At 39.0% G+C, this 22,882-nt stretch overlaps 2 protein-coding genes across 2 annotated transcripts in view; one reads left to right on the plus strand and one right to left on the minus strand.

Annotated features, from left to right (window-relative positions):
• Positions 1-2,573, minus strand: part of PAICS (phosphoribosylaminoimidazole carboxylase and phosphoribosylaminoimidazolesuccinocarboxamide synthase) — a 27,989-nt gene extending 25,416 nt beyond the window's left edge. The window contains exon 1 of the mRNA XM_035004923.1: positions 2,182-2,573. Coding sequence (XP_034860814.1) covers positions 2,182-2,197 — 16 coding nt within the window. The 5' untranslated portion in view covers positions 2,198-2,573. The remainder of the gene's footprint in view (positions 1-2,181) is intronic.
• Positions 2,574-2,926: 353 nt separating this feature from the next.
• Positions 2,927-22,882, plus strand: part of PPAT (phosphoribosyl pyrophosphate amidotransferase) — a 35,033-nt gene continuing 15,077 nt past the window's right edge. Inside the window, exon 1 of the mRNA XM_035004921.1 lies at positions 2,927-3,194. Within this exon, the coding sequence (XP_034860812.1) occupies positions 3,067-3,194 (128 nt within the window). The 5' untranslated portion in view covers positions 2,927-3,066. The remainder of the gene's footprint in view (positions 3,195-22,882) is intronic.

Here is a 22,882-nt window from a genome sequence, read left to right on the forward strand (position 1 = left end):
ATAGCAGAACTGAAGTAGGACTAATTTACATTAAGTTAATAAAACAGCATTTTCATATATATATTCACAATACAATAAACTAGCTTGTAGAGGAAAAAAATGCTTATTTTTTGTGACTTCCATCTGGCATGACGCAAAATGGGAAAGTTCAGCCTGAAGGGTTTCTTGATTTTTTTAAAGTGCAAGGAGAGGCACCCCCACCCACTTAAGTTAGCCCATTTCCAGAGCACCTCTATTTCTTAATCTTTCTTCCCTACTCCCCAGTGTTAATCCTTTCTCCACACTAACAGATGTGGGAAATTGTGAGGAAGTAAGGACAAAGGAATCCAATTTGATGCAGGTCACAGACTAAAAAAAAAAAGTAGTCATTAGAAAGACTGATTTAGATGAAGATCAGAGATAACAGAAGTTTAAGGACTTAAAATTTCCAAGGGGAGAAATCACCCCTCATGCTCCTAGAACAGGGACTCATTCTCAGTATTGGCATTTTTTAGGGTCCATGGACCAGGTACACTAGGGATATACCAGTAAACAAGACAGAGGTCCTGCTCTCAAGCAACCTGAGTCTGAGGGAAGCTAAAATTAAACAGGACGTCAAAGTAAGTATGGTGTGAGACATACAGAGACTACAGGATCACACATTCATAGCAGGCCCACCTAACCTAGTCTAGACACCAGAGAAGGACGTCTGAAACAAAGTGAGGTTGAGGCTGAGATCTGAGGCAGGATACATATTTAGCCAAAAGAGGGAAAGGGGTTAGTAGTGGTGGTGAAAAAAGACCATGGGGTTAACGGTGCATGGCAGGACTTCTGTATGGTTGGAGGTGTGTGTGTGTGTGTGTGTGTGTGTGTGTGTGAACAGTGCAGGGCAGGACTTCAGTATGGTTGGAGGTGTGTGTGTGTGTGTGTGTGTGTGCGCGCGCGCGCGCGCACACACACACACACTGCTATTGGGCAAGGGAGGGAGGGCAGCAGCTACAGAGTAGAAAAGAATGGCAGGAGAACTGAGCAGTGGTCAGATCACCAGCTAGTGGAGGTGACCATTAAACAAACAGTTATAATTCAATTTAATAGTTACGCTGCAAGGTACCTAGAGGATGAATTCCCATCCTATCGTAACATCCTGACTTACTGACAAGGTTTAAAAGGTCCCTCAAGTTAGAGCCTCAGCTTAGTGCTCCAACTTCAGATTTCTCTATTCCCTTTCCAGAACTCTAATTCTCCATATTCTCCCTAGGCCCAAACACTGTTTCCTTCCCTTGCATTTCACTATTCATCCTTCAGGCCTCATACATCATGTTGATAGTGTTTCCATTTTATCCTAAGAACAACCATGTGGCTTTTAAGCACTTTAGCAAAACGACAGATACCTATATTAGATTAAGTCTATAATATTTTACCTAAATTCAATTTTTCTTTGTGGAAGACGATGTACTGATCAGCCAACACAAGCAATTTGGTTCACCATAAATTTAGAAATTGGGTGTGTGGGGAAAAAAAAGTTTGTTTTATCAGCATAAATGTCACAAGTGATCTTTTCTGGGCACCTAATCACTCGTAAATAAAAAGATTATGTAAATAAGATAAATGTAAAATGAATCAAGGCAACTTTCTGCCTGGTACTTCTGGAGCTCTTCAAAGTCATCATGGCATCAAGACTATAAAGGACACAAAATCTGGACCCAAAAAAGTAAATTTTTCAATAGATTCAAATATTAATGTTCCGGAAATAGCAGGCTACTGACTTAACAGGAAAAGCAAGACTTAGAAGAATCAACACATAAGTTCCTGTTTTGCAATAACTATTGATTACCAATATGATTTCCAGGCACCTCTCCAACCCCTGGCCATTTCTTTTTCTAACCACTCTCTTCCTCTACTTTGTTTCTTTTCCCCAACCCAGAGCCAGTTCCGAGTATTTCAGAAAGTTCGGCGAGGCCCGGGAGCGCTGGGTTTCCCACGCCCCGCTTAGCGGTGCCCGGGCCACGTGTCCGCCCGCCCTGCGGCCTAGAGCGGCGGCAGCAAGGAGACCAGGCACAGCCCGGGAGGAGGCTGCCAGCAGGGCCGCGGGGCGTGCACGTGTCGGCGGCGAGTCCGCAACCTCCAGGCAAGGAGGCGGCGGCTGGAAGACCGAGGAGGGCACGAGTCCCCGGCAGATTCCTGGGGGTGCCTGTTACTCACCCTCAGCTGTCGCCATTATCCTGCGTGGGCTGGGGGCAGCGGCCGCGCCGGGAAGACAGGCAAGCCTCTGGAAAAGAGGAGTGGTCAGAGAGGCTCACGTGGCGGGGGAGGGAAAGCGGCCCACAGACACACCTCCGGCCAGGCCTAGTATTCCTGGGCGCCCACACGCGCTCTCCGCTAGCAATACAGCCGCCACCGAACCCGGGAAGTCTCTGCCGCCCAAGAGCAACTTGGATTCTGCGAGCTAGCTCTACCCGCGAGGCTTCCCGCCGCGCAGGCGCAGAGACACAGGCCGTCCCCTTCACCCCTGTGCGCGGGCGCTGTTCCAGAAGAGGCGAAAAGTGGCGCGCACTGACGGACCCTCCCGATTCTACACAGGCTCGCTGACCGGCTACCTTCTCCGCTGCGAGAGCGGTTCATAGGTTGGAGCGTACCAAGTAGTGACGGCCGGGGGAAAGCATGTGAGGAGGGCCATACAAAGTTTACATCCTCTGGGACAGAAATGACCTTAACAGTACTACTCTCATCACCCCAGTCTTGGGTGTTAGAAAATAACGGAGATTTCCATGTGGAGAAAAAGTAGTTTCCCGTAGGGATCCGGCGGAGGACTAGCTCCACCCCAGGCGTCTGTGACTCCTCCTCTCAGCCACGGAGGCTCTCCCTCCCTCCTCGCTCATTGGTGCATCCTGAGGGGGCGGGGCAGGGTGTGCAGCGGGGGAAGCGCTAATCACGCTTGCTTTGGGAAAGCGCGCGCCGTCGCAGTAGCGAGGGTCGAGCGGCTGGGGAAGGAAGCTTGCCTCTGAGGCGTACGGGCCTGCGGGCAGCTGGTTGGTGCTCAGGCCCCTGCTGCGGCGGCAGGTCCCTGCACGTGTTTTCGGCAGCGACATGGAGCTGGAGGAGTTGGGAATCCGAGAGGAATGTGGCGTATTCGGGTGCATCGCCTCAGGAGAGTGGCCCACGCAGCTAGATGTGCCGCATGTGATCACTCTGGGACTCGTGGGGCTGCAGCACCGGTGAGCAACCGGCTGAGGGGTGGGGGTGGCGGCGCGTGTGCTTCTCTCTCCTTCAGCCCAAGTCGTTTCCCGCGGCCCGAGTTAGCGATCTCCTGTGCGCCTGAGGGCCTGGAGATCGACCTCTCTTGCCTGGATTGATAACTGCTTGTGGCATCAATTAGGTTGCCAAGGCGTGCGCGGGCACCACCTTGCATCCCTGGACTTGCTTCTCCCCCCAAACCCTTAATGCTCTTTAGGGGCTTCCCCCCCTTCTCCGGTTGTGTGCACCCCTCATGAGTCTGGCCAATTTGTAAGGCTCCGGTTCGCTAGGGTTGGCCGAATCGGGACTTCTCCCACTACTTGCCCGTTTTAATCTTGCAGAGCCTGGAGCTGCTTTTGTGAAGGTTTGTGTGGGGTGGCTGCTGGCCCAGGACCTACAACACCTTGAGGTGTTCTCGCGGAGCCTTCGACCACCGCAAGCTTTTGTTTGCAAGGGCAGAGCTTTTGAGCAAATTGTAGATGTGAACGTAGTCATAGCTGTGAGAATTTAGGGGATTCTAGAGTTCAAACCCCAGGAAACAGAGCTAGTTGATATTCAAAAGGAAGTCTCGGTTGTAGTTCTCATACAAACTAACTGAAAATAAACCAGTCACAGGAAATAGTGCATCTGCAAAAGAGTCACGGATTTCAGATAATGAAGAAAAAGGTTGTAGTAAGAAGATGCCAAAAAGTAACTCCCTTATTTAAAAGACGGAAAGGGGAGCAGTTCCTGTATGACTAGATACATACTGATTTTTGAAAAATTGGTAGATCCCTTTGAGTTAAAAAATAACTTGTCTTCCGTGATCTTTCCATTTCTTATTACCTGGCATTTGATATAAACGTAGGTTGGACATTATCACTGAAAGTATTACAAAGTTTTCATAAGGCAATGCTGCAGCAATAACTTTTAGAACAGTTTAAGGAATTTGGCAGTAACATTTATCAGCAATATGGGAGCTACAAGTATAAATGCATTCCAAATGATCTGCTTTCCCTCACCAAACTTGGATTGCAAGTAGTCTTTTTGATCTTTTCAGAGTGGCAAATACTTTAGTTTCACGTCTTAGGTACTTCTTTAAAGACCTGAGAGTAACTTTAGAGTCTGGGTTGAATCAAAAAGAATATTTTTAACTTGAATGACTCTGGTCCTGGATAATTGTGGGTTGACCCTAAAAGAGATCTTGTTTTAAAATACTGTACATTTTTTGAGAAGATTAGATATATAATCCAAGAACAAACTAAAATCTACTTATATGGTAGTTCAGAGCAACATGAGTTTATAACATTCTTAGGATAAGTTATTTTGGATATTCTGTGAAGGGAAGAGGATCTTCAGTCTCTCCTTTAAATATGTGCCGGAAGAAAAAGGATTTGTTTTGTTTGTTTGTTTAATGAATACAACTTGATTTCTAGCTACATGCACTTTTCTGTAGTTGCTTTTATGTGAAAGAATTAAGGATTAGACAGTACAAGAGCAATAAAAATGTAATTATGATAATAGAGCAATAATAAATGGATTCTCTGAGGCTGCTCATCTGACCAAATAAGTCTTTGTTAAACTGGTTTTGAAAATTGACCTTGTGATGTTTTCAATAACAGCGGCAAGGAACCCAGTAGTTTCTGGGGAACAAATGTATTAATGGAAAGCTATTTGTTTAAGATTTTCCTTTTGTAGACATAGAATCATTAAGGTGCACTGAGAAGACTGGTTCTCTCCCATAAATTCATCCAATTAAAAATTTTGAATTAGCAAAAGTCCTCACCCTTTAGAGGAACTGATCTGATTGGAAGAATGATGAAATTCCCTAATGTCTCGAAGATAAAAATCTTCTGCTACTCTGAACTAGTCCGTAGGGTTCAGAAATTAAAAACTAATGTTTTTCTATGGCATTGAATCAAGGAATGTTAAAACTGGACACCTAGATAGGTTGTCATAACTTAATATATAGTAGAGTTAGTTAAATGCGCTGTACACTTGTAAGTGGTGGTCTGTTGCAGAAGTCTCTATCTCCTCACCTCCTTCCACTCAATACTTAGTTGTTTTAAAACAATAGTAACAGGATTCTGTTGGGTTTTTTTTTCCTTTTTGATAAAGGAATTTACCTCTTACACATTATCTTCCTAAAACATGGAATCTAGAAGGTGAGATTGCTATCACTTTTGCATTGTATTTGTCTTAGGTATAATCTGATCTAAAAAATTTACTCTCGGGGCGCCTGGGTGGCTCAGTAGTTGAGTGTCTGCCTTTGGCTCAGGTCGTGGTCCCAGGGTCCTGGGATGGAGCCCCACATCGGGCTCCCTGCTCACTGGGAAGCCTGCTTCTCCCTCTCCCTCTGCCTGCCGTTCCCCCTGCTTGTGCTCTCTCTCTCTGTCATATAAATAAAATCTTTTTAAAAAAATAAAAATAAACAAATAAAAAATTTAGTCTAACCTTAGGGATAATAGAGTACCTGAAAGTTATATTATGTATTTCATTTAAATACAGATGGAACACCAATTACTAGATAGTCATGCGCTGAATACTTAATCCAGATGGGTTCATTCAGAAGTACTTCTTTCTGGTAGTTCTGGCAGTTTGGAGATTTATTCCATAGCTCTACTTTCTGTTGGGGAATTTAACATTTTCAGTGAGCTCTTTAGATGCAAACTCTGTGTGTATGCATGTTCACGACAGATACATATAATCACCACATGCTTTTTCAGTCCTAAAAACTTTGGTTCAGTGGTTTGCAGAGTTCTGAACAAACCACACACACCTTTTTAGATCAGAAATCTTCACGTTTCAACTACAGGCAGCATTTTTTGGAGACTAGAATGACATGGACATATTTTGAAGATTCCATAAAAGGAATTATTAAAATTTCATAGATTTATCTCATGAATCAACTAGTTAGCCTTTCCTTGGTTAATTAGGAGATGAAAATGCCCACCCCAAAAGTGAATTATTTCCCTGGGTTAGGAATTGAACCCTACAACTGATAAACATTTTCATACTTCTAAAAATTTTGAGATTTACCTGATGAAGTTGGATCATGTAGGGGGTTTCCTTTCTGTAGAAACATTCTGTAGAATCTTTTCGTTCTGTTGTGCTTTGAGGAAACCTATTTGCAGTGATCTCAGGAGCAGTTTTCTTAAGAGATACAGACACTGGTCCTGTAAATTGAGTATATAATATTATCACTAGAAAGGTAGTTGTGAGAAAGAGATGCCCTCAGACAACCTCTATGGAATTAGTTTCCAGTTGTCTTCATTTAAGTTTGTTGGAGTACACAGGAAGGTTGTCAGAGAACTTGCTTGGAGTTGCCAAATTTAAGGCTGGGATAACTTTATTTTGATTTTCATCTCTTAGTAATAATGACCAAATACGTCCCATTTCTATAGTGTTTTCCATACCCTTGGTTGGGGAAGTGACTTATGTTAAAATTGTCCTTGCTAATTGTACCAGTCTTGGGCTTGAAACACTTTTTAATTCAGTTACTTTTATAACTTAATGATTCTCAATTTTAAATCATAAATGTTTTCAGTTCTTCCAAGTTACAGCTATTATTTATAACTTTGCTTTTTGCATTAGTTTGAAGCAGGACTTATCTATCCCCCAAAGAGTTTCAGAGTACTGCTGCTTTGTCATTCTGGTCAAAATTGGAAATAGCTCCTTAACATAAGACTTGAAACCTAGTCCCAGTTTTCCAACATCAGTTTGATCTTGGGCAAGTCTCCTAACTTTAGAGTCTGTTTTCTCATCTTTTGGGCTAGACTTATGTTATTTAAAGGTTCAACGGGCAAAATCCAGGGGGTTGGGAATGATACTTTTGTGTGGTTAGCCCTTAGCAATTTTCCTTTTCAATAGCATATACACTATAGGGCATTAAGAGATGGCAAAGGTCAGGATAACTCATCTGACTTGCACTTTAGGTCCAAAAATGGAGAATAAAATTTTCAGCTCACTTGAGATATAATAAGGGTTGTTGAGGATAGGGATGTTCCTGTTATTATCTAATACTTTATTCAAAAAATATTTGTTTAGCTCCTATCGCGTATACATAAGACACTGTGGTCAGTACGAGGAATACTTATTGCACAGGGCAGATACAGTCCCTGGACCACACAGAGAGGCAACATTAGCCAGCTGGCTCAAGAACACGGACTTCCCTATGCCTCCATTTCCTCCTCTAAAAATTGGGTATAATGATAACACCCACGTCATAGAGTTGTGATAGGAAGTAAATGCATTAGTATATGTAAAGTGGTTAGAACTGTACCTGGATATATGTGTACCCCATGACCCTCCATCTCACTCTTGTGTATATACTCTACAGAAATGCATACATATGTTTACTGGAAGACATGCACAAGAATTTTTATAGTGTTATTTGTAATAGTCCCCATCTGGAAATAATGGAAATGTCCAACAGTGGAATGGTTAAAGAAGGTAGTGGTATGTATATTCATATAATGGAATATTCTACAGTGAAAAAGAGCAAGCTCCTACTACAAGTAATAGCATGGTTGAATCTCACAGTGTTGAGTGAAAGAAGCATGACATTAAAGAACACATACCAAAAAAGTAAGAACATCTTGTATGATTCCAAATTTATGGTGAGAGAAGTCAGAATAATCATAACCTTTATAGGGGTTAGGAAGATGATTATGACTGGGAGGCCTGAAAGGTGCTGGTGTAATGTTTTATATCTTGATTTGAGTGGTGGTTTCATGGGTGTGTTCACTTTGTAAAAATTAAGCTCTTCAACTACTTGTGTATACTCAAAATAATTGGATAGATTATAAATCATAAAATGCTTAAATTGAATTATCCTAAAGATCCAGAGAGATGTAGTGATTTGCTCTGCGTTGAGTTATTGGGGTCAGAGAGAGATTGGAACTCAGGTTTTCTGAGTTTCAGTTCAGTGCTTTTTCTTCGGTTCTGCATTTTTATTCTTCTATTTGCTCTACTACGTTGTATTACCTTTTCTGATATCTGTAATGAGTCAATTTGGAATTATGGCTTACATAATTAGGCTGACTTATTTGTAGGATTGCTAAAATGCTGTACTCATTACTAACTACCTTTGGAGAAAACTAAAATTCAGAATTTATTACTTTGTGGGTCTTTTTCCTTTTCCATCCCAGTCTTCTGATAGCAATCACTGTAAATTGTAATTTAAAGACTCATGATGAATGGACAGTTGTGGAGAAATTTCTCACTCTGGGAAAGTTTCCGTTTACTCTGTTACTTTTAATAAGCTATGAAAGAAATCACTGCTCAGCATTTTTTGCTCTCACAGCTTATAAACAATATATTTAGTCTAATTTGTCAAGGACAGGAATAAACATCTCTTATCAGGAAAAAGCAGCAAGTTTTTTTTCAGTGCCAAAACATGGCATTTCTCAGGCTCTTACCGTCTTCGTGTGCTTTTCTTTTGACGCTCAAAGTTCTTGGGTTTTTGGTATGACCTTCAAATAATTCTTAAAACAAAAGAACACAGGAAAAGAATCATTATATGACATCATTTAAAATATATTCATCTTCAAGCATTCGAGTACATTGAAGTAAAAACATTAAAGTGGTGGTTGGGCAGATAAAGAATGAGTTTAAGAATTAAGAATGTTTTGGTACAAGGTTTGGAAAGATTGAAATTCTTAGGTATGTGCTTCATAATAATTTTTTGGGTCATTTGAACATACAGTAGTGTAAGGATTTTATTTTTGAGGAATCTCTTGCTACATTACAATGCAAAGAAAAAACTTAATAGAATTTTTATTTTAAAAAGTCAATTTCAAGGTTACCATGTTTCCATTTGGCAGTTCTGAGAGTTGGTCCTCTTAGGATGCAGTCAACTTCTTCATAAAATCTCATTTTTCTTTGAGGGTTGCCATTTTTCTTTTGTAAAACTCTGTATTCATATTTTAAATTTTTGTATTTGGTACGACATTGTTTCCAGTCTCTGTCTATTCCAAACTGCATTAGTCTTCTGGCAATTTCCTCAAATATTTCTTTGTTTCTTGTGGCCCTTTCAAGCATTTGCTTAATTTTTTCATCAGACCATATGTGTATAAGCGCTCTGACCTCATTGTCACACCAGTGTTTTCCAGCCTCTGTGTCGCTCACTGTTACAATCTGTAAATGATTTTTAGCATCTTCTAAAGGAATATGATTACCTATAAATCAATTTGATTTACAATTACACAAACTTACAGATAAATCTTGTATTTAAATATTATTCATTTAAAACAACCTGTATTGACATAAAGCACCGAGATTACGATAATTTCAATATGAGGGTAAAAATTTCCTCTTATGTTCGTATTCAAATAAGATATTTAAAAAATTAAAGGCAGACTAATCTCCAATATTGGTGAGATAATTTAGCTGCTTTTCATCAATAGGTATCTTCATTGGACATTTACAAATGTGGAGAGTCTTGGTTTAACTACTTAAACTGGTATGTATTAGCCTAACATTTTTTTTCAAGTAGGCTCCACTCCCAGTGTGGAACCCTACGCAGGGCTTGAACTCACCACCCTGAGATCAAGACCTGAGCTGAGATCAGGAGTCCAGTGCTCAACTGACTGAGCCACCCTGTTGCCCGGAAAACATTTTTTAAACAATTTAGACCCTGTACCTGACACAGTGATACTTTGTGGTGCTTTGGAGCCTCCCACCTCTTCTGAGGCTGTACTTACGGTATCTTCCTCTGTCAGAAAACAAAGAGAATAGCAGCTTAAATTTGCTGTTCACAGAACTCAAATTTACTTTTGCAGTGGAAGATTATACTGAAAAACTAGTAATGTTGGATTCCAGCATCAAAACTGTAGCCTAGGGGCACCTGGGTGGCACAGTCAGTTGAGCATTTGACTCTTGGTTTCAGCTCAGGTTGTGATCTCAGGGTCGTGAGATCGAGTCCCACGTGGGGCTCTGTGCTCAGTATGGAGTCTGCTTGAGACTCTCTTTCCCTCTCCCTCTGCCCCTCCTCCCCCTCTCTCAAGTAAACAAAAAAATCTTTAGAAAAAAAAAACAAAACAACTGTAACCTCTTAGCCAAGAACATTTGTCATCTCTAACCAAATTTTAAAATGCCTTTGTAGTGGGGCGCCTGGGTGGCTCAGTTGGTTAAACTACTGCCTTCGGCTCAGGTCATGATCCTGGAGTCCCGGGATCGAGTCTCGCATCGGGCTCCCTGCTCGGCAGGGAGTCTGCTTCTCCCTCTGACCCTCCCCCCTCTCATGTGCTCTCTCTCTCTCATTCTCTCTCTCAAATAAATAAAATCTTTAAAAAAAAAAAAAGGTATTGATATTTCTAAAAGCTAAACGTCATTCTAGTCTCACTGTGCAAACACGTCCTTAAAATAAGATCTAGTCCTATCCTAATGTAAATCTCCACATACCTATTGCTGCATAGGCTTATGGGCCCCCAACCACCTCACCTAGCCTAGGGCGCCTGGGTGGCTCAGTTGGTTAAGCGACTGCCTTCAGCTCAGGTCATGATCCTGGAGTCCCTGGATCGAGTCCCTGGATCGAGTCCCGCATCGGGCTCCCTGCTCGGCGGGGAGTCTGCTTCTCCCTCTGACCCTCCCCCCTCTTGTGCTCTCTCTCTCTCTCAAATAAATAAATAAAATCTTAAAAAAAAAAAAACAGAACTCAGAAACAACCAAATGGAAATCCACATGGGGTAAGGTCTGAGAAGGTCCTAGATACAGAACCTCCAGGTCTTTGTGGAATCAGAGCCAGTCATTCTTCCAGCACGTCCGTGTGTTCACCAACTAGGAAGCTCTTCTAAGCCAAAGTTTTGTTGACATGATTGATTATGGCATGATTGATTAAATCGCTGGCCACATGACTGAATTCAGTCTCCAGACTTACTTCCCTGCTAGAGGTCAGGCTGGCCTAAAATTCCAAGCCTCTTAATCACAAGGTTGGTCTTTATGGTGACCAGTCCTATCCTGAAGCTCTAGAAACCCACTTTGGAAATTCCAAAGGTTTTTGAAGCTCTGTGTCAGGAACAGGGCACAAAACCAGATACATGTATTCTTTTTTAATTTTAATTTTTTTTGTGTGATTTTACTTTTAAGCAATCTCTGCACCCAATGTGGGGCTTGAACTTACAACCCTGAGATCAAGAGCCACATGCTCTTCTGACTTAATTAAGTCAGCTAGGCGCATCTGTATTCTTTATTATGTCACAGCTTCTTAAAGAGCTTGTGAAAATATAAACAGGAAGAATTAGAAAAGTCATACCTTTATAATTATCAAGTTGCCTGTATTTAAATTTATCAGCTTACCTAAGTCTCAACTTTTTTTTACATTTATAATTTTTGAGTTTTCTGAAATTTTAACCATCAAGTCTTTACTTGTATCTTCTGTTGGATTAAAAATTTAAAGGTTCTCAATATTATGGTTCATGTGATGAAAGTGCATTAGTTTATAATAATTTTACTGCTAAGATTATCCAATTGTATTCAAAATGTACCAAAGTGTTTAAATATTTCATTTTAAAGAAAATTATTTCCGGGACGCCTGGGTGGCTCAGTTGGTTAAGCAACTGCCTTCGGCTCAGGTCATGATCCTGGAGTCCCTGGATCGAGTCCCGCATAGGGCTCCCTGCTGAGCAGGGAGTCTGCTTCTCCCTCTGACCCTCCCCTCTCTCATGTGCATGCTCTCCCTCACTCATTCTCTCTCTCTCTCAAATAAATAAAATCTTAAAAAAAAAAAAATTATTTCCAATTTTTCGTTACAAATAAACCAAAATAAATGAATTGGAGAAATACATGAATTGGAGAAAACAAAAAAACTTGGCATAGCCTCTGAGGTACTAACAATAGATAATTTAATGCCTTCTGCTGTCCATCACATTGTTAATTTTTGTGAAGTCGTGGGGATAGTGAATATCTTAATTTTGGAAATACATTTTACCACAGCCAAAAAGAAAATAGACAGTTTTAAGATTATTCTTAAAAGAACAATGTAGTCTTTGACTTGAGATTTTTAGGCTAAGAGTAACCTCCAAAAGGATATATATATGCCCGTCTCCACCCCTGGGAGCCAAAATTGATCTACCTTTGACTGCCTCTACTAGAAAGCAGTGACTTGTGAGAATATGAAGATATTGAAGTATTCCACCTCATATATAAATAGCAACTGATACTAGAAATGAATTAAGTCAATTTTAGGTTTACTCAGAAGAGAGGAAACTGACAAGACTGTCGAACACAGATTTCCTCTTTAGACAGTCCTTTTTCTGCTAACTTTCTGATTCCTTTTATCATCTCTTGCCTATGCCTCAGGCAGGGAGAAAAATAAATTTATTTTAGATCCAAAGAAGTAGTTACTCAATTTTCATGGGCCATTTCTTTTTACTTATTATAATAGGTAGGCATAGCCCAGGAGTTCTGTGATTCTTCCCAGTGATTAACTCTTTCATATTGCATTAGTCATGCATTTTTTTTTTTTTAAGTTTTATTTATTTCTGGGACACCTGGATGGCTCAGTTGTTTGGGCGTCTGCCTTCAGCTCAGGTCATGATCCCAGGCTCCTGGGATCGAGCCCCACATTGGGCTCCTTGATCAGCGGGGAGTCTGCCTCTCCCTCTCCCTCTGCCTGCCACTCCCCCTGCTTGTGTTCTCTGTCAAAGAAATAAGTAAAATCTTTAAATCTTTATTTATTTCTTTGACAGAGACACAGCGAGAGAGGGAACACAAGCAGGGGGAATGGGAGAGGGCCAATCAGGCTTCCCGCCGAGCAGGGAGCCCGATGCGGGACTTGATCCCAGGACCCCGGGATCATGACCTGAGCCGAACCCAGGTGCCCTTTAGTCATGCATTTTTTAAAGTGATAATTGGAATTGGCTAATTTTTCTCCCCTAAATGGAATCAAATTGGATTTTATGTTTTACTTTCTTCAGCCCTCTGCTGGCCTTACTCTCTAAATTTGACAGCCTAGCTGTGGTTTTCAACCTTGGCTGTGCTTGATGATCTTCTATAAACATATAGGTGCCTGAACCCATCCTGTAACAGGCTAGACCAGAATCTCCAGGAGTTCTAAATTGGGAACTAATTAGTTATCTAGAATCCAGGGGGTCCACAGCTCCAGTTAGATTTTTATTTGAAGTAAGAATCTTTTTTTTTTTAAAGATTTTATCTATTTGACGGAGAGATAGAGAACACAAGGAGGCAGAATGGCAGGGAGAGGGAGAAGCAGGCCCCCGCCCCGAGCAGGGAGCCCAATGCGGGACTTGATCCCAGAATCCTGGGATCATGACCTGAGCCAAAGGCAGACTCTTAAGCAACTGAGCTACCCAGGCGCCCAAAGTAAGAATCTTATAGCATACATTTAAGATGGTAAAAAAATTACTTTTGGGAGATAAGTTTCATGACCAAGTGTCAATGTTAACAATATGGGGCAATAGCAACTCAGATTCCAATATTTCATTAGTAAAAATATAAAATCAAAATAAGTAACCTCTACCTATTTTTACATGAATGTTCATCGGTTTATTATGTTGTTTTTATATTTATTTGTTTGTTTAGTAGGCTCCATGCCCAGCGTGGAGCCCAGTGCAGGGCTTGAACTCACGACCCTGAGATCAAGACCTGAGCTGAGATCAAGAGTTGGACACTTAACCTAGTGAGCATACCCAGGTGCCTCTGTGTTTTGTTTTTAAAGAAAGAATATTTGATGTGAATTTTTTCCTGAAGATAAATATCCATATCTTTATTTCTCAATACAACAATCTTCTTTAAATAGTGGAGCAGCGATTTGTGCCTCAATAGTTGTATATTGCAGATGTGCTGAAAGTCCTTTCCTATTTTAATTTTTTTCCTGGGGTGCCTGGCTGGCTAAGTTCATGGAGCATGTAACTCTTGATCTTGGGGTTGTGAGTTCAAGCCCCACATTGGGTATAAAGATTACATAAAAGTAAAATCTTCTAATAAATAAATAATTTAAAAAATCAATTTCTTCTCTTGTGGGTTTATATCTTTGCTTTTATTTTCACGTGAAAGTTTAAAATAGCTTAATTTCTAGAATGACTGTAAATATTTCCTGTTTCATATTTTTAAACATATTCCAAATTAACATATAAACATACCAGACAATTTTTAAAAACCCTGTCAGTTTATATCTGACTTAATGTTTTCCTTTCACATATAAAAAATTATCTTGAGGTATTGTACTTGAGTCCAGAGGACTAACAAGCTAAAATCTGGATGCTAAAGTTCTTAATTATTTCCTTTGAAATCTTCCTGACTTATTAAACACAATCTGATTTTAACTTTTTTACTTTTAACGACAGGGTCGTTACTGTGATGCCCTGAGAAACCTTAGGAGCCCAGAGTTTTGTTTACCTTTGTTATCATACCCCTAGTCAGCTGCATGTTCCTATCGAATTAGTCTCCTTAATTTCTCCCTGTTTTTGCCTTTCACTGTTCTAGCAGCTTTCCTTTCTCCCACTGAGCTTTTAATCTGTCGTATCTGTTAAGTCAGACAAAGAAGTTTGCCAAGAGTGTGGGGAATTTGATTACCTGGTTTGTTAATCAATATGATCTTTACATTTTCCAAGGCTATATGAAGCTTTAAACTGAAAGACTATGTACGAGGTCTGTGATGGCTAGCTAGGCTTTTGCTTGGGGGGATCCCCCTATTGCTCATTTTGGTTTGTGTAAAAGGCAAACCATCATGTAGAAAGCACTTACTTTCCTTCACCCCTTTAGTATCCTGAACCATAGGACAGTGTTTCTGAAACTTGAGCATGCCTAAGTTCTCAGATGATGCTGATGCTGCTTACTCTGAAAACCACAGCTATAGGGAACATAACTGTCATTAACAATTTTCACCTTCCATTTCTGCATTTTGTAAATATGAGTGTTACTCTTCATATAATGTCATAAGCTTGTATATGTTCTTATAAAATTAGTTATTATAGCATCTTATTATATTATTATATATTATACATCAAATGTAATAGAATCATAAAACCCATCAAAAGGTCCCCACCCTCATGACCTCTAAACCTCATTATCTCCCGAAGGCCCCATCTCCAAATGCTCTTACATATGTTGATATGACTTTAGAGGTGACACAGTTCAGTCCATAGCAACATCATATAATAACATCTTACGTATTTTTTCACACACACAAAAACAAAAAATACTGTTTTACCTGTACCAGGACTTTGTTTTACATCTCCCTCTCTTAGGTCTTCTGACATACTACTGACAAAGTCATCTTCAGCTGCATCTCCAGCAATGACTGTGTGAATATAGTGGGATATATGGTGGTTTGGTTTTATTCACCTTCAGGATAGTGTTTTAAACTCTAATATGTTATTATCCCTTTTAAATTGAACCTGATGGGGGTGTCTGAATGGCTCAGTTGGTGAAGTGTCTGCCTTCAGCTCAGGTCATGATTCCAGAGCCCTGGGATCGAGCTCTGTGTCAGGCTCCCTGCTCAGTAGGGAGTCTGCTTCTCCGTCTCCCTCTGCCCCTCGCCCACTTGTGTTTCTCTCTCTCTCTCTCTCTCAAATAAAATCTTTAAAAAAAAAAACAAACCGGGGGGCACCTGGGTGGCTCAGTCGGTTAAGCATCTGCCTTCGGCTCAGGTCATGATCCCAGGGTCTGGGGATCGAGCCCCGCATCGGGCTCCCTGCTTGGCAGGAAGCCTGTTTCTCCCTCTCCCACTCCCCCTGCTTGTGTTCCCTCTCTCGCTGTCTCTCTCTCTCTCTCTGTCAAGTAAATAAATAAATCTTAAAATTAAACATAAATAAAAAAATACTGAATGCTAAATACTGTGGTTGTTTGCTTTTCTCTAGCTTACATTCCCCACCCTTAAACATCTTTAGTCTTAGATTCCTATAGATATCTGGTGGTGTCTCTAACGAGGTCTTCTGACATATAACTGATAGAATCACCATCAGCTGTATCTCTAGCAATTACTGTCTGAACATAATCATGCTGCTGCTGTTGGGCAACTTTACCACTAGTCATCTTAATTTTAATGGGACAGATGTATAGTTCTCTAGCAGATCAGTTTCTTCTCCACCAGCGAAAGATTTCAGGACTTCTCGCCACCATTTCTCAATCCTAACTCTCTGTCATTGCCTCTATTTCCCCTAGATACACATTCAGACTCTGAGAATTAGGACTGCATTGTTTAAGGCAGATATTAAGAAATAGAAACTTTATGGTTAGTAGAGGTCTTTAAGAACATCTTGTCAAGTCTAGAGGAGACACGTGGTTCAAGATTCCACAAAGACTGAGCTAGAACTTTGATTTCCTGACTCTTGGTCTAGAACTCATCTAGTTTATTTCATGCTGTCATATCTCTGTATGTATTGTTTCTCAATCCTTTGGGTTAAACTCGTTTTAAAGAACTTTATGATGTGTCCCAGATGAACTTATACTTCAAAGACATTCTCATGGGTTTTTTAATTTTTCTAAGTTCTTTAATGTTCTTTTTCTGTTCCCTCAATTTTACTATAGTTAATATGAAAACTTTAACTTCTGCCATTTAGAGTTGCAGTTTTACTTTAGTAAAATTGGTCTATTTTTAAACTTGTGGAAATCAATTTTATTTCATCCTTATGTATAACTTTGTACTATTCTCTGTGTTCTGGAGGCAATTGCATATACATTAAATCTGTTTCATGATAAATTCAACCTTTAGCTTTGGAATATAGTGAAGCCTGTTTAACTTAGATTATATTCACGTTATCATGCTACTAACATTTTCATATGATGTGACCTGATGTTTAGATTACTTTTCTTTGCCTTCCTACCTGTCTGATCCTCTTCTGTTTTTACATTGGCACATCCGGTGGCTTGTTCTTCATCTTGGAATTCCCATTGTTGTGATTTTTCTGTTTTATTATGTCCCAGAATAGTATCCAACTCAGTAAAAAATTTCATACTCTTAGTCATGCCTTGGTCTTGAGCCATTCTTACAATCTTGTATTCATGTTTTAAGTTTTTGTACTTTGTTCTGCACTGCTTCCAGTCTCTCTCTATTCCAGATTTCTGAAGCTTGGCAGCAATTTGTTCAAATATCCTTTTATTTCTCACTGTTCCTTCTAGTTGTTGTTGTATACTTATATCAGACCAGATGCCAATTAGAGCCCTGACTTCTGGCACAGTCCAGTGTTTTCCTCCTTCATTTGCTATAGTTGGAATAAAAGTTGGATTAATAGAGGGTTCCATAATTGATGTAGAGTTACCTGTATTGGGTGGGGAGGGAAAGAGATATGTACATAGGTTACATACATAAAACAAGATAAGTAAAGTAATTGGATGCAACCTTAGTAAACAAATTTTCTCCTTAGGTGATGGAGTACAAATCATAGCGTAGCTTTTCTCTGAAGCTAATGGGGAAATGAAATACAGAACCTGAATCTGTTTCTTACCATGACAGTGACTGGCTTTAAAAAAGTTGTGTTTTTAATTAGTCACGTTTTGATCATCTTTTTTTTCTATCATTTCTTACTCTTCCATCCCGCTCCTTTGGTATGTGGTGTGTATGTCAGTATATACTGAATGTTGAATATATAACTTTGTATTACTTACTTGTAGAAAGCAACACAATTAGAAAGTGGCTCATTGAGGGCAATTTCTGTTTGTTTTTTGTTTTGTGATAGGATCGGTGGGAGCAATTTATCTCCTCTTTTAATCTAATGATCCATTGGCTACATATCAATATCTCCTGGGGAACTTCTGTAAATGACTACTTTGCAATTACTCCTACCCCTCATCCCCAGATTATGATTCTAGTGTTCAGTCAGTTCTGAGAACCAAGATGATTCATGAATAAAGGGAAGAGTCACATTATAACAACTGGTCCTTCTTACTCCTTATGAAAATAAAAGATGTCCCATTGGTCAAAGACCAAATGTCATTTTAAGTGACGTATTAGTTTTTTTAATGCAAGGAAGTGTGTCACAAATTCCATAATGCCTTCGGCAGAATGTCCCCACTTAGAAATCCTAGCATGGTACCTTTATGTTACATCTCTAGCATAGTTTTGCAACTCATTTTATGGTAATGACTTTACTTGAAGTTATATTGGTTATTTAAACAGCCACATTATCTTGTGTTTTTCTCAGATTTCATGTTTATGTTTAATAAAAAGGTAGTTCAGACTGCAGTATCTATAATGTAAGTCATTAAAAAAGCACTTTTTAGCATTTACCTGAAGTTTAGGGAGCTGTTTTTATTTTGTGGTGTGTTTAATGTCTTTGTTTTGAAATGCTTTTCGGTATTTTTCCTTACTTGAATTAACAACTTTCGGTAAAAATTTAGAAGCAAAATGGGGATTTATATTGACTTTAATTGGGTGAATAAAACCATCCTTGACCTTATTGATTTGATAGTATTTACTTTCAAATGTAGAGTTCTATTTGTCTTAGACCTCAGGAGTGCTAAACTGACGTGTGCATTAAATATTAAGCACCTACTATGTATAATTTTGACCATTATATTCTCTATTATGTTTAAAGAATAAAGGTTGTGAATATGAAGGCTAATATTACTAGGCAATTTATGTTTTGTTAAATCATATATTTTAGAAATGATTTTTTTTAGTATACATTGGTAAAAAAGAGGGAAATATAACATTTCTATCAGGAAAAATCATGCATTTTTCTTAGAAACCAATCTTCTGATTTAGAATTTGATCAGTTTCATTGTATTTTTGACCCACAATACTGTACCTAGTTCCATTGGTCTGATAGGAGAAACCAAAAGTAAAGGATTTCCTGAGAGGTCTTCCTTATCTTGTAATGTAACTGACATTTTGCCTGGAAAGAGAACAGAATTCCTTTTAGAGTAAGTTCTGAAGAAGATAAAAATTGAATTAATAATGACTGAGAATGCTAGAGCTTGAGCTAAATTTGTTCATATTCTTGAAGGATTATAGATTTGTGAGACACATTTTGTAATAAAGCGGTATAATGTTGTTTAAATACTTATCTATATAAAGAAAATTTAATTTCTTCCATCCATTGAGATGGTTGATTTTGAACTTCCACTAGATTTGTTTGCTAATTTTATGTTTCTAGAGATGGATTGTGGTTCGTTTTCAAATCAAATTACATTTTTTAAATGAGATGTTTTCTTGGGGTGGCCTGGGTGGCCCAGTCAGTTAAGTATCTGACTCTTGATTTCGGCTCAGGTCACGATCTCAGAGTCGTGAGATCCTGGAGTCCTGGGCCAGGCTCTGCATTGAGCATGGAGCCTGCTTAAGATTCTTTCTCTCTCTCTGCCCCAACCCCCTCTTATGCTCGTGCTCTCTCTGGAAAAAAAAAAATGAGGTGTTTTCTTTATTTCTGTAATTTAGGTACTTCAACGTAATAGGCACTTGGTAAATGATAGTAGCAGTGTAAAACAGAGGTCTTGTAATGAGATAATCAGAAAATCTTGTTTAATTGGCGTATTTGGTCAAATAGCTAAAATTTAAATGTATCTTTTATAATCAGCTGATTGGTAAATACTAAACTTTCCAGAAATTAATCTAAGTTATATTTAAATGGACCAAGGAATGTGTCATTTAAAAGAACCATGCCATGGGCGCCTGGGTGGCTCAGATGGTTAAGCGTCTGCCTTCGGCTCAGGTCATGATCCCAGCATCCTGGGATCGAGTCCCGCATCGGGCTCCCTGCTTCTTGGGAGCCTGCTTCTCCCTCTGCCCCTCTCTCTCTCTGTCTCTCATGAATAAATAAATAAAAAATCTTTAAAAAAAAAAAAAAAGAACCATGCCAACCTTGAAAAATGAAATCGGTCCCCTCTTGATCTCCTGGTTTTATGGCTTGGATGTTTTCATAAAATGAGGCACAGACTACTTTTTAGAGTAATCAAAAGAGGTGGGTGGGTAATAGTGAGGAAAAACTAAAATATATCTTTCAAAGGAACCCAACATAGAATTTTGGATTCAGTTGGCACATGAAGATGAATTATAATTACAATGAGGCTGAAGACTGATCAGGAGGTAGTTCAGTACGTTTTGATTACTCTTTGTAATTTTCTGAATCAAAGATTTATTATTCAGCTTATATCATTTCCATACGTTTTTTTCAATTTTGGTTTACTGAGTAACAAATAGCATTCGATTTAACTTTACATTAGGAGATCAAATATTAGGCATGATTTTAATGGCACGAACATTTAAAATCACAATTCACTATTTAGAGGCATTCCATTAAAGAATAAGAAAAGGAGTATTTGTCATCTTAAAGATTATATTAGGGATTCCTATTTTAAAATAGAATAACGAATGAAAAATATGGGAAGCACTACTGTTTTCAAATGGCATATAGTTGGGAATATGAAAAATAAAAATCTGTAGTTACATAAGAATTCTCTTTAAGAGAAGTGTGGAAGATGATATACCTAGTTAATGTAACATGTGAGCGTCATGAGAACAACAAGGAAAGGTAATGGTTTGCTATTCTGTTATCTGATTTAGGGCCTAGTTTTATGTTTGTTGAAAACAGCCTGGAGCTAAACATATAGGCCAGAGTGAAAAAGAAAAGCTCTCTTCCCAACTTCTTCAGGGGTATTTTTTTTCTTAGGTTGATTATTCCTAGCATCAGTCCCAAAATTGTATGCCAGGGTCCCATGCTCGGGAGATTTTAAACTGAAACTTTTTTTTTTATAAGATTTTTATTTATTTATTTGACAGAGACACAGTGAGAGAGGGAACACAAGCAGGGGGAGTGGGAAAGGGAGAAGCAGTCTTCCCGAGTGACTCTGGGATCATGACCTGAGCTGAAGGCAGACGCTTAACGACTGAGCCACCCAGGCGCCCATAAACTGAAACTCTTAAGTCATTACTCCTGATGCATTTGTATCAAGTAAGAAGAGGGAAATAGGGTGGAAATTTGGTCACTGAAGGAATGTGATTCGGTGGCAGCAGTAGGTCAAAGGTATTCTGAGGTTGAGGATGATTACAATTTCCAAAACACGAAGCCTCTTAGGAGTTTGTATTTGAGTCTTTTGCCAAGGCTCAGTCAGGCTACCTGCTGCCTAACAGAGGGAACCAGATCCTCTGTCCTTACCACTTGCATGAGGTTGATCCCAACAGTGGAAAAGGCACATTCATTTTCTTCCCTTCTTCAAAGGTTTACCATACACCAATAAAAATTCTGCTGGTTCCACCATAGAAAAACCAGAAGACATTATAAATGAATCAGACCTAGAGAAAGGAGGGTTTTCTAAGCCTTAGAAAAGACTCTTTGCATTAAAAACTTTAATCAAAAACTTTGTTTTTTATATCAAAAACTATTTGATTACATTAAAAGCTTTTGAATTCCGTAGGTCAAATAAAAGTCAGCCAAAATTGTAGGGCAAAAGAGATCATGCAATTTCTAAGACCTCAATTGACACGAACAGTTAATTTGTAAAAATAAACATATAGAAAACTGTTCCATATCACTAGCAATTAAACAAATGCAAAATAAGTTATTTATTACATATACCATTATAGTTATTTGTTTATTAAATTAGCATACTTTTGTTAAATTAGCAAAGTCTCTCCCCTACTTCAACCCCATCCTATGATCTGATACGACACAGTTCTCTATAAAAAGGGACAGTCTCATCGTTAGTAAAGTACAGTTCTTTTAGAAAGTAGTTTTTTTTAAACACTGTTTCAAAGTAATCATACCTTTTCTGACCAATAATTGAACTTCTGATAGTCTCTCCTGAAGTAATAATGTTAAATATGGACAAAAGGTATTGATTGTAGCACCTTTGTCTAAGGGGGCAAACATAAATTCTGATATATGCACTCAAATATTATGGAACCATTAAGTAACGTTGAATCCTGAATTATAATTAGTTCTGGGTATAATTTAAAGATTATTATTAAAGCAAACAAAATGCTAATATGCTTGCAATTTTATAATTTGAAAAGTTTAAGGAATAACAACCAGTGGCATTGTGGATGATATGTGGGAAGGGACTAGAAAGTAGGGAGACCATTTAAGAGGTTATCTTAATATTCCATGTAACAGATGAAGTTCTGCATGGTGGTAATGAGAATGGAACAGAGAAAAAATTTATGAAACATGTCAGATTTTTTTTTAAGGACTTAGTGATTGACCAAAGGTCAAGGGTATCTCAGATGTTTCCATTTAAGTGACTGGACATACAACGATAGTAAGGTGGAAGCAATTTGTAGGAGGATCAGTTCTGAATGAGGGAAGAGAGTGTGGTTTTAGAATTGGGGTTTGAGATACCTTAAACGTACAAGGTTAAGTTGTAATTATGGGCCGTCTGCTTGTAGGTGAAAGTGGGGAATTTGGAGCCATGGGGGTAGTTAAATGGGTTAGAAGGAGATCTGGTTTAGTGGAGATTAAACACACACACTCACACACACACACACACACGAGAGGGAGAGAGAGAGAAAAGGAGGAGGAGGAGGAGACACAGAGACACAAGAGAGGGGCAAAAAAAGTGGAAATATTAGCACCCAACACCAACCTCTGGTTAAATTTAAATTCAAAGCTTTTCAGAAGCTGAGTGGTTTATTTATCATTAATCAATATTTAAAGCATTTAAATGATGAAGAGTACAGGATGATTAATTGAATAAAATAATGTTATTGCTGTTTAACTTGACAATGACTGCAAAGCTTTCTCAGAATTTGGTATAGTTACCAGAAACATAAAAGGAGTAGGTTAAGTGGAGTGGA

The sequence above is a fragment of the Mirounga leonina genome, unplaced genomic scaffold (assembly GCF_011800145.1).
Source record: "Mirounga leonina isolate KUSES-001 unplaced genomic scaffold, KU_Mleo_1.0 Mir_129, whole genome shotgun sequence".
Taxonomy (NCBI): Eukaryota; Metazoa; Chordata; class Mammalia; order Carnivora; family Phocidae; genus Mirounga; species Mirounga leonina.